This window comes from Lipotes vexillifer, unplaced genomic scaffold (genome assembly GCF_000442215.2).
Source record: "Lipotes vexillifer unplaced genomic scaffold, Lipotes_vexillifer_v1.1 scaffold382, whole genome shotgun sequence".
Classification (NCBI taxonomy): Eukaryota; Metazoa; Chordata; class Mammalia; order Artiodactyla; family Lipotidae; genus Lipotes; species Lipotes vexillifer.
In genome coordinates this window covers 7,429,164-7,440,331 of record NW_006780611.1, presented here as the reverse complement: position 1 = coordinate 7,440,331, position 11,168 = coordinate 7,429,164, and the positions used below count along the sequence as shown (strand labels likewise).

At 50.3% G+C, this 11,168-nt stretch overlaps 1 protein-coding gene across 1 annotated transcript in view; it reads left to right on the top strand.

The window, feature by feature from the left end:
* The first annotated feature begins 1,123 nt into the window (after positions 1-1,123).
* CCDC134 (coiled-coil domain containing 134) overlaps positions 1,124-11,168 on the top strand; it is a 13,145-nt gene continuing 3,100 nt past the window's right edge. The window contains exons 1-5 of the mRNA XM_007453962.1: positions 1,124-1,238; positions 1,944-2,065; positions 2,645-2,729; positions 4,538-4,719; positions 4,999-5,070. Of these exons, the coding sequence (XP_007454024.1) occupies positions 1,136-1,238; positions 1,944-2,065; positions 2,645-2,729; positions 4,538-4,719; positions 4,999-5,070 (564 nt within the window). The 5' untranslated portion in view covers positions 1,124-1,135. The remainder of the gene's footprint in view (positions 1,239-1,943; positions 2,066-2,644; positions 2,730-4,537; positions 4,720-4,998; positions 5,071-11,168) is intronic.

Here is an 11,168-nt window from a genome sequence, read left to right as displayed (position 1 = left end):
TAGGCTTCAGTTGTCTCATCAGCGTGGGGTGGGGGCGGTTCTCTGGTTGATCTGTGTGGGGTCTCACTGTCAATAACTGAGCATCTCTAGGACACACCTAGGTGTCCTAATAGAACAGTGGCCAGCTCTGAGATAGCCTGTGCTCATTAAGACTCTTGGTTTAGCCTGAGAACCCATGAGTGACTTTGGGCAGTCTCCTCATTTTTCTGTGCTTTGGTCTCCACGTTGGTAAAATTGGGCAGCTATCATCTGAGTAGAGGCTACCTCTGACTACTGTATTTAATATTGCACTTTGCTGACTCCCTCTCATCTTTCTGTGCTTGTTTTACAACTTTATTGGTTTCTCTTAACCCTACTAGGGATGAAAGTACCAGTGTGCAGGGAATTTTGTTTGTCACTGCCGTATACCCGGCTCTAGAACAGTGCTTAGAACATGACAGATACTCAGTAGGTAATTGGGGAATGTTGCTTAGATAGGAACAGGTGTTGCTTGTGGTGCCTATGGTTCCTAAGAGAATAACAGCCGTCTTATGCCAAGACTGTCTTGCCTCCCTTCCCACCTTGCACCCCTTCTTCCTTTCTGATGACAGAAGTCAGGAAAGGTGGGAAACCCCAGAAGTTTCACATCTCTCACTGCTTGGGCCTCCTGAGAGGACAGGATGGGGAATTGAGAGGCAATGATATTGACCAGGCCCTCCTTCCTCAGGCACAGTGCCTCACCCAGCCTTCTTTCTCTGCAACAGGGAGATGACTTCCTTATCCGCATTTTGCAGTGAGGAAGATGAAGCTCAGAGAGGCTGAGCAATTTGCCCGAGGTCCCAAAGTCAGGCAGAGCCAGAGCTCCAGTGCAGGGTTCCAGGCGTTGATCCCTGTTCTCTAAGCATCCCTGGCTTGCTGACTTTATCTTTCTCCCTCCCTCCTATCATCCCATGTTTTTATTTTGTGTCTGTTGGTCACTGGCCCTGGGCTAGGAACTGGGGCTCCAGGGCTTCCCAAAGCTGGGTTCTTGGTATTTGGAGGCTGTGTCATTATCAGGGGAAGTTGCTGTTCACCTCACTTTCTGTTTCATGTAACACCAAGCTCTGGGTCTCACCCTCTTTCTCTGGGTTACTCCCCTAGCTCCAGAGTCTTGGATATGGACCTTCTTCAGTTCCTGGCCTTCCTCTCTGTCCTGCTGCTGTCTGGGACAGGAATCACAGACACCCTGAGGACCTCCCTGGACCCGAGCCTGGAAATCTGTATCCTTTGGGGTTGGAGGTGTTTTTGAGGGGTCTATAAATGAGGTTTCTCTATACCCACAACCCCTTGGGAGATTCCAGGGATGGAGCAGAACCCCCTAATAGGAACAGGGGAGAAAAAGTAAGGTGCTCTAACCAGACCTTGATCAAGTCAGTTCTGTTCTGAACCTCAGTTTCCCCATATGTTAAACTGAGAAGGCAAGGCATATATCTCAGAGCCATGAGGACTCTTGAGGATTGTACATGTGCCTCGTTCTTTTTGGGTGAGACCCTGGCTGGAGACCAAGCCCTGGCATACTGGGCTGCCTACCCAAGGGCTGGGTCTTGAAAGAATAGAAACTCATAGAGAAGGGTGGGGGGCACCCCAGGCAGAGTGTACAGTGTGAGCAGAGGGGTGGAGGTTCTGGGAGCAGTGAGTGGCTGTGGGAGACTGGGGAAAGACCACGGGGAGGGGAGGGCAGGAGCCAGGTCCTGAGGGTTGTATTCAGGTTGTCGGGTGTGGAATCCTCTGTGAAGTGGATGAATGATATGTTGCAGGATTCATATGCTTCTCAGAGAGTTGTATTCGTTCCCTGGGGAGTCCCAGGCATGCACATCTATGCCCCTGGCAGAGACTTGCTGGCCAGGGTGGGCCCTCTCGATCGGGACCACTGGATTATCCAGGCAGGAGAACTGGTGCCAGTTCCTTAACTAAATGCTGCTCAGACAAGAAGATGTTTGAGGTGAAGCGGCGGGAGCAGCTGTTGGCGCTGAAAAACCTAGCACAGCTGAATGATGTCCACCAGCAGTACAAGATCCTTGATGTCATGCTCAAGGGGCTCTTTAAGGTGCATGCAGGCAGGGGGCAGCTCATGGCAGGCCTGGTCTTTGATCTGGGCACTGATGGATGCATAGGAATTCCCCAAGGGGATGGTGTTCACTGAGGGGGAAGCGCATGCACAGAAGATTTTTTTAATATTTTTTAAATATTTTTATATATTTTTAAATATATAATTAATTTATTAATTATTAATTAATTAATTATTAATTAATTAATTAATTATTTTGGAGTATGTTGGGTCTTCGTTGCTATGCGCGGTCTTTCTCTAGTTGCAGTGAGCAGGGGCTGCTCTTCATTGCAGTGCACAGGCTTCTCATTGCGGTGGCTTCTCTTGTTATGGAGCACGGGCTCTAGAGCGCAGGCTTCAGTAGTTGTGGCGCTCGGGCTTAGTTGCTCCGCGGCATGTGGGATCTTCCCGGACCAGGGCTCGAACCCGTGTCCGCTGCATTGGCAGGCAGGTTCTTAACCACTGCACCACCAGGGAAGCCCCTCACAGATGATTTGAAGTAGGGTTGAAGTAAATGGGGTTGGGGCCGGTCTGGGAAGACCTTTTCAAAGCCACTCAGCCCAGGTGGGGTTCCCTCAGGTGCTGGAGGACTCCCGGACAGTGCTCATTGCTGCAGATGTGCTCCCAGATGGGCCCTTCCCCCAGGACGAGAAACTGAAGGATGGTATGGTCTTCCCAATCTCTCCCTCTCCTCTTCCCCGCTCCATCCTTGATCTTCTCTAGCTGCTCCTTCCCTTTTGTTCTTGTCACTTTTTTCTCTCTCTGGAAGTACCCTCTTGTGGCACCTTCCAAGGAGTCTCTTTGGGTAGTTGGGCACTTAGTATATGATTCTCCGAGTGTTTCTCGGCTCGTTTCAGAGCCAGTTTCTGTGTCTCTGACACAGATATATTCTGTCGTGTGGTTAGGTGTTTGAGACAGGGGAACTAGGGAGGAGCCTTTGCCCACTTCCACTCCAGAAATCCTTGCCTTCACCACCCTGACCCTCCTGGTAGAGATGGCAAGGGTTGTTCCCATTTATAGGAGAAAGAACTGAGGTCTGTTGAAGTGACTGGCCCATGGGAGCAGTTACCTTCACTCTTTACTACTGTTTTAAAAGCTTCAACCCCCTTAAATCCTTTTTGAGACAAGGTGAGACCAACATAGGTAAATAAAAGAATATTTTGAATCTCTTCATCTCCTTTTCCAAGAATTTCTCTTCAATGGTAATTTCTCCCCATTAACTGGTTACATTCTAACAGTAGAGTTTGTTAGGTCGCACTGTCTGAGACAGGATGGAAGGAGCCTTTATGTATTGAATGTTGGGCACGTTACAAATATCTCTAATCTCCACGATAACTGAGGAAGGCACTATTACCTCCAGTTTCCACCTGAAAGAGGACAGGTGGTTTGCCTGGCTCTTACCTGTAAACCAAGCGAACTCCTGAGTTCTTTGCGGTTCAAGATTGTTCTGAAGCCCAGGGGTCCCTGCCCCACTTGTCTCAGACCCAACCTGGCATATCTTTGTAGGAGTCAGCTTATCTCTGTGTGGTCTGGCCAGTGCTGGTGAGCGCTGCCTGGGCCTTATCTATAGGGGTCACTCAAACAGGGGCTGCCACCAGGGCTGGGTGTATAGTTACTATTCTTCATGTAGCCTGGGTTCGGGGACCTGCCACCATAATGGACACTAAACTCAGTCTAAACTGATTTGTTGACTAGAGGAAGGATATTGGTGGGAAAACTGACCAAATTCAAATTAGGTCTGTGGGTTGATTAATAGTATTGTATCAATGTTAATTTCCTGGTTTAGATAGTTGTGCAATGGGTACATAAGATGATAACATTAGAGGAAGCCCAGTGAAGGAATTTTGTGGTGTATTATGTAAGTCTAAAACTATTTCAAAATAAGAACTTAAGCATTTAAAATAAAATTGGGCATACACTAAAAAGAAAACAAACCCTGATGTGTTCCCTGGCCATCCTAACAGAACTGACCCCTCACAGACACTGTAGTTGTGTTAACACCAGGGCCCAGCTCTGGACATTAGGATACCAAGTTGGGGAGGTTAGGCCCAGCGAAGCCTCATGGGATGCATATGCCTCCATGTGCAAAATTACACCCATCTCTCCGGTCCCCATGGCAAACGAGTCTTCTGAGCTGTGAGATACAGGGGGAAAGAGCATGTCCTTTGGAGTCAGCCCTGGGTTTGCAGCCCAGGTTTGCTACTCATGAGCCGTCAGCTTCAGTTTCCCATGTGAGAAATGGTAGTAGCAGGCACATCTCCCTCTAAAGGTGGTTTTGATGATTCAGTGAACTGGTAGACATAAAGCCCTTAGCATGCACTGTACATGTGGTCAGCAGCCTGTGGGCCTCAGGCACCGTTCCCCTTCTCTGATTAGTGGGCTTGCCTCTGTTCTCTGGAGGGTGTGTAGGGCTGGCCAGGAGGGCTGTAGAAGGGCATCTCCCCTGGCCACTCATCAGGGTCTTTTCACCAGCTTTCTCCCAAGTGGTGGAGAACACGGCCTTCTTCGGTGATGTGGTGCTGCGCTTCCCAAGGATCGTGCACCACTGCTTTGACCACAACTCCAACTGGAACCTCCTCATCCGCTGGGGTATCAGCTTCTGCAACCAGTCGGGCGTCTTTGATCAGGGTCCCCACTCGCCCATCCTCAACCTGGTAAGGACTGGGGTGGAGGAGGTCCGGGAGCCCTCTGTCTGGTGGTACGCTGTGAGCCACGCATCTGCCTTTAGTGAGGCCTGAATGTCAGCCCTTGGTTGCATTTTCTGTGATAAGCCTTGGGCCCCCTTGAGGTGCCCTTTCATGGGGTTCTATGCTGACCTGGGTCCCTAGGGGTCACCACCTGGCTTACATCTGTTCAGGCCTCGGAGGGAGTGGCCCTTGGGTGAGCAGGAGGCAGGAGAAGGCAGAGGATAACTAGCTTTTCCTCATCTGCAGATGGCCCAGGAGCTGGGAATCAGCGAGAAAGACTCTGACTTCCAGAACCCATTTAAAGTAGACCACACAGAGGTGAGCTGCTGGGACCTGCGGCCATGTCTGCTTGGCCTCTGCTGAGCCCTGGGAGGCCGGGGCCTGCAGGGGCTGGGGCACCTAGAGTGGAGTGTGAGGGCTTTGGACTTGGAGCCAGAAGCGCCTGGGTCTGGGCCTGAGTATCACTCGCTCACTGGTACCTTCGGGCAAGCTGCTGGCCCTGTCTTAGCCTCAGCTCCCTGTCTGTCCATGCGGTGTGGACCTCAGCTGTGAGGGCCAGTCAGAGGCTATGAACACATCCATCCCAGTGTACGGTAGGCACTGTGCCCATCAGGCGAATGTCAGGGAAGCCATGGGAGGTCAGGCCATGCTTCTCTGCCCTTGAGCCTCTGAGCACCCAGCCAGGCTTCTGTCCCACATTCCTGCACATGTTCTCCTCCTAGGGGCTGAGGTGGGCTCTGAGAGCTGGAGGCTGCAGGGGAAGCACGACAGATACGGACACACAGTAGAGGGGAGGGAGGGATCAGAGGTGGCAGGGCAGGGCCTGAGCGGCAGGGAGGAAGGGCCAGAGCACTGTACTCCTCAAATCTCAAGCTCTCAGGTGTAGGGAGGGACCTCTGAAGGTTTAGGATTTTGCTGCTGTTTCATGGATGCTGACAGGTTAGAGACATCAGAGTTTATTGCAGCAAAAGCAGTTGCTGTTGGCCTGGTCGTGTGGGTTTCCTGTATTCTCCAAGTCCCAGGAGGGTGACACAGAGGGGCCCAGGCAAATGCCACGCATGCAGTGGGTTTGCATCAAGTCTAGAAGCACCAAGCTTGGGAAATTCACCACCTTTATGATGAACAGAAGCAAACCAAGTCTTTGCAGGCAGACATCACCTCATCCTTCATGGTTGCTTTCTGCAAACACAACCTGAGAAATGGCCCAGGTACAGAGTGGTCTAGTGTACCAGCAAGAATGTGCAGGGCAATGGAGATCACCTCCCCACAGTCCATCCATCAGCCCTGCGTGTCTTGGCTTAACTCACATTTCTACATGAATGTCCTATTCCATGATTAATCTGATCAGTAGAGACTAAGATCACGTTTGTTCAGCTTGTCTCAGACTCCTGTCAGTAGGACTCTAAGCAGCAGGATGAGGCCACGCGCAGTGTTGATCTCAACCATATGCTCCAGGGTCCTGGACTTAGCCAGCTCTGGTAAGTCCAGGTGGGGCGGGGGCAGTAGGTCTTACATTCGAAAATCAGAATGCCGTCTAAGACCAATTTATCATCAGTTACCACCCATACAAGGGTATAGACTTGTAATGACATCTTTGATGTCATTGCCAGTGATTATAGGGGCCAATAGATAGACCCAAAGCAACACTCATCCCCAGTGGAGAGGCATTCTGTGGCCCACTGTCTCCTACATGTTACCACTTGATTTGGGTCACCATTGCATTGTTTGGCTGAGCTCTGAAGGCAGTGTTGCTGCTGAGTTGCAGCCTCAGTTGCCCTACATGGCATAACCAGGGTCGCTCAGGGATCAGGAGAAGCAGATGGATTTGTATGTCAGATTGAAACAAGGTGGTTCTGGTCTGTGTGTCTGCACAGGGTTACTTTGGGAGCTGCCTTTGATGGTATCAGGCACAGCAGAAGAGTTCAGGACTGACTGCGTCTATGTGAATTTTCCTGTCACGTGGTTGAGAATGACACACTGGACAGCTGGTCTGACTCTCAACTGCAGCTGCCGCTTGGCTTGGGTGGACCCTAGGATTGTTTTGCCAGGCGGCAGTGCTGGATCTAAAGGACAAAGAGGATTAATTGTTCCACACACCTCCTGGGATCTAAGGCACTCCCTCCCCAGATTATTGGTACAAAATCAACATGTCACATCCCAGGACCTATAATTTCACTTTTCTCCAATTATTGCCGACTTTCACCTAGCCTTTTTGTTCAGAAGGGTCATATGTGAGTGGGACAAGGGCATTTTTGCAAGATTTCTACAGACACATGCCTCCCATCTTGGCCCACATGGGCCACTACAGGGAGCCGTGGCAAGGAGCATACTCAACCAAGTGGTCATTATTCTTTTTTTTTTTTTTTTGGCCGTGCCACGCAGCATTCAGGATCTTAGTTCCCCGAACAGGGATCGAACCCGGGCCCCCTGCAGTGGAAGCGTGGAGTCTTAACCACTGGACCACCAGGGAAAGTCCCCCAAGTGGTCATTATTCTAACGATCTTGGGCCATACTGTTCCAACCAGGGACTCTGGGTAGCTGAACCAGAAATACAGAGTCCTATGCTTTGTGTCAGTCCGTGGTGGTGAGTGTATTGCCACATTTAGTACAATGATGCATGTAGGTGGCAGTGCCAGTCAGCTGGGCTGTGTAGGCTTGATCAGCCTTTGAATTCTGGTTGGTCTCATCAGAGAATTGGCTATGAGCATCTAAGCGAGTGACCCAGACTGTCCCATTGTCAACCACAGTTTGTTTCCACAGTTCACGGCCCCCAGGAGGGATGGCCATCTTTGATCTGCCAGTTTGTAGCCTGCTCATCTGGCAGACCAGATGGCTAGGACACTGACAACAGTCAGTAAGAATACAACATGCCTGGTCATTAGGAATATTGTCTAGGCAAGAGTGATGGCTTTTAATTCAGATTGTTGTCTTACTAGCCTTTATGGTAGTTGGTCTTCCAGTGTCATCCCTGGGGCTAGATGGCTGCTGCTGCCCGTGGTCACCTGTGCCGAGGGTTCCCAAAGCCGCCCCAAGGTTGATGATTCGCTAGGAGGACTCACAGGACTCAGTGTGTACTTGTACTTGAGGCTATGATTTATTACAGTGAAAGGATCCACAGTAAAATCAGCAAAGGGAAAATACTCCTTGGGTGAAGTCTAAGGGAAGCCAGACACAAGCTTCCACGAGTCTCTCCCAGTGAAGTCACACAGGACACAATTTATTCCCCCAGCAACAGGTTATAAAAATACGTGTGAAAAGTTGTCTATCAGGAGAGCCTGTTAAAGACTCAGTGCCCAGAGTTTTTACTGGGAACTGGTCACGTAGGCACCCTCTGCCTAGCACATACCAAATCCCAGACTCCAGAAGGAAAGTGGGTGTTTAGCATAAACCACATTTTTGCACAGTTTAGGTGCAGTGAGCCACTCTTATCAGTTAGGGTGATGGGAATCCCTCCCAGAAACCAAATTCCCAGATACCAGCCAAGGACCAACCTTGGAAGCAAGCCTTCTAAAAGATAGCAGTGAGGCCAGCTATGTTAACTCTTCTTCACAGCACCATTAGCTCTTCATTTAGGTGAACAATCAGCGGACAGGCCTGACTATTCAGAGGAACCTCTGACTCAAGGGCCCTATTGAACTAGTGGCTTTGCTTCAGGTGACAGGGTGGGGGATATGGTTTTCCACACTAGCGTAGCTGCCTTCCCTTCATGTAAAACCAAGATGACACATCCTTCAAGGTTGCTTGCTGCAGTCACAACCCTGATAAATGGCCTGGGTAAGAACAGTCAGGACTGGGTTCTTGGTGTACGCAGCAAGAACGTGCAGGGATGCTCAAGGCCATGGCAGGTTGCCTTTCCCAATGAGGGGGCTCCCATGGAGATGCTTTTTTTGCTGTGTCACTGGCTCTTGCCCTGCAGATCGTGATTGCCTCTCACACACGAGGAGGGTAAGAGCATGGGGCACTGAGAGAATGGGCTCCAGGATAGATGTAATTTAGCTTCATCATAATGTGCTCTGCTTGGGCATACCTCAAAAGCAACATACTTTCCTTTTATTGGCTGGGGACGGTCCCAAGATTTTACTCACTTTTTGGTATCCCGTGTGGACCTGTCCACCAGCAACAGCCCAGGTTTGCTCCGCTCACCTTGGGCATTCTCTCCATACCAGTGGGTGTTCCTGGAATCCCCTTCTACTACATACCCATCACTAGAGCCAACTTGTATCAGGCTTCGTGCTGGCCACTGTCCTAGTCCAGAGGGAGCTGGCCCTCTCCCTGCTCTGAAGATGCTCACTGTCTGTTGGGGAAGGTAGCAGAGAAACACAGTCCCAATCTAGCATGATCTCTGTACCAGTGCAAGAGGGAAGGACCCATGCGAGGGAGCCTATGGAAGTAGGGGGTGGAGGCTCTGGGATAAGTAAGAAGTGCGGGGTTGACCAGCTCAGGGAAGACCTTCCCAGGCAGAGGGACCAGCTTGCACAAAGGCTCAGAGGCATAGCACATGCATTTGTTCAACGTTTAGTGAGCATCTACTGAATCCCAGCCACTAGAGAAGCGTTCTAGCTCTGCCCTCCTGGGAATGGCATTCTAGTTGGAGGAGATAGACAGTCAATAAAAAGTATGATAGGTGCTGATGAGGGCTACGGAGAAAAAAAGCAGAGGAACATGGTTAAGGAATTCCAGGGATAACGTGGGAATACAGTTGCTATTTTACATGACTTGGACACAGAAGGTTCTTACTGCAAAGACGTGAAACAGCAAGGGAGCCAGCTCTGTCTCTGGGGAAGAACATTCCAGGCTGAAGGAGCAGCAAGTGCAAAGGCCCTGAATTGGAAGCATATTTGGAAGGGTGGGGAGTGTGAGAGGGGGTGAGGTCAGAGTTGTAGGCCAGAGCACAGGACCGTTGCATGCCTTCTCAAGGGCTTGGGCTCCAAGACACATAGGAGCAGGGTGAGGGTCTCTGACTTACCCTTTTAAAAGGATCAGCCTGGCTGCTGTGTAGAGAATAGTGAGGGGGACCAGGGAGGAGACGGATACTGGTAAGGAGGATGCTGTGCTTGTCTATTTGGGAGTTAATGGTGGCTTGAACCAGGGTGACAACAATGGTGCTGGCGAGGAATGGTGAGATTTTGGTTCTGTTTTGAAGGCAGAGCCAATAAAATTCACTAAGGAAGCAGATCTGGAGTGAAAGAGCTGCATTAAGGATGACTCGACGATTTTTTACCTGAGTGTGTGGAAGAATGGGGCTGCCATTTCTAAAGTGGGCAAACTGGTGGGATAAGGTCGAGGGCTGGATCGGGGATCAAGACCTCGTTTCTGGACCTGATGGGCATCTGAATGAAGATGTCAAGGAGGCGACTGGGTATATGACTGGATTTCAGGGGAGAGCTTAAAGCTAGAGCTGCAAATGTGAGAGTAGCAGAGGGGCAGGGCAGATATAGCAGTGGCCTGAGGACTGAGGCCTGAGATGTGCCTGCACTTAGAGATGGGAGAATGAGGAGGAACTAGCAGAGCACCCCAAGATGGATCAGTCAGTGCTAGTATAGCAAACCTAAGAGGGAATAATTTCGCAGAGGCCATGTAAGGAAAATGACAAGAAGGAGGAAGTGATCTTCCTGTCAGATGCTGCTGGAGGGTCAAGGAAGATGAGGCTGAGAATCGGCCACTGGATTTAGCAGCATGGAGACGTGCCATCAGAGATCTCAGTAAAAGCTGTTTTGGTTGAGTGGTGGGGACAAAAGGCTGAGTTTGGAGAAAATGAGAGGAAAGGAAGTGGACGCATCCCATCAAGTACCGGTGACGCTTTTGAAGAGTTTTTCTTTTTTTTTTTTTTTATGTTTCAGGTGTACAGCGTAGTGATTCAGTTTTTTTTTTTTTATTTATTTTTATTTTTGGCTGTGTTGGGTCTTTGTTGCTGCATGCGGGCTTTCTCTAGTGGCGAGCAGGGGCTACGCTTGGTTGCAGTGCACAGGCTTTTCACGGTGGTGGCTTCTCTTGTTGCGGAGCACGGGCTCTAGGCATGCGGGCTTCAGTAGTTGTGGCTCGCAGGCTCTAGAGCACAGGCTCAGTAGTTGGGGCTCACGGGCTTAGTTGTTCCACGGCACGTGGGATCTTCCCGGACCAGGGCTCGAACCTGCGTCCCCTGCATTGGCAGGTGGATTCTTAACCACTGCGCCACCAGGGAAGCCTGTGATTCAGTATTTTTACAGACTATACTCCATTAAAAGTTATTACAAGATGATGGCTATAATTCCCCATGTTGTACAGTATATCCTTGTCGCTTATGATAAAGGTTTTGTTTTCAAGGGGAGCAGATCAACGGGAGACTAGCTGGAGGAGGGTGTGGGTTCCAGGGGAAAGTTTAGTGTGATGGGAGAGACTACAGCACGTTTGCATGTTGATGGGACCCCCCCCCCCCC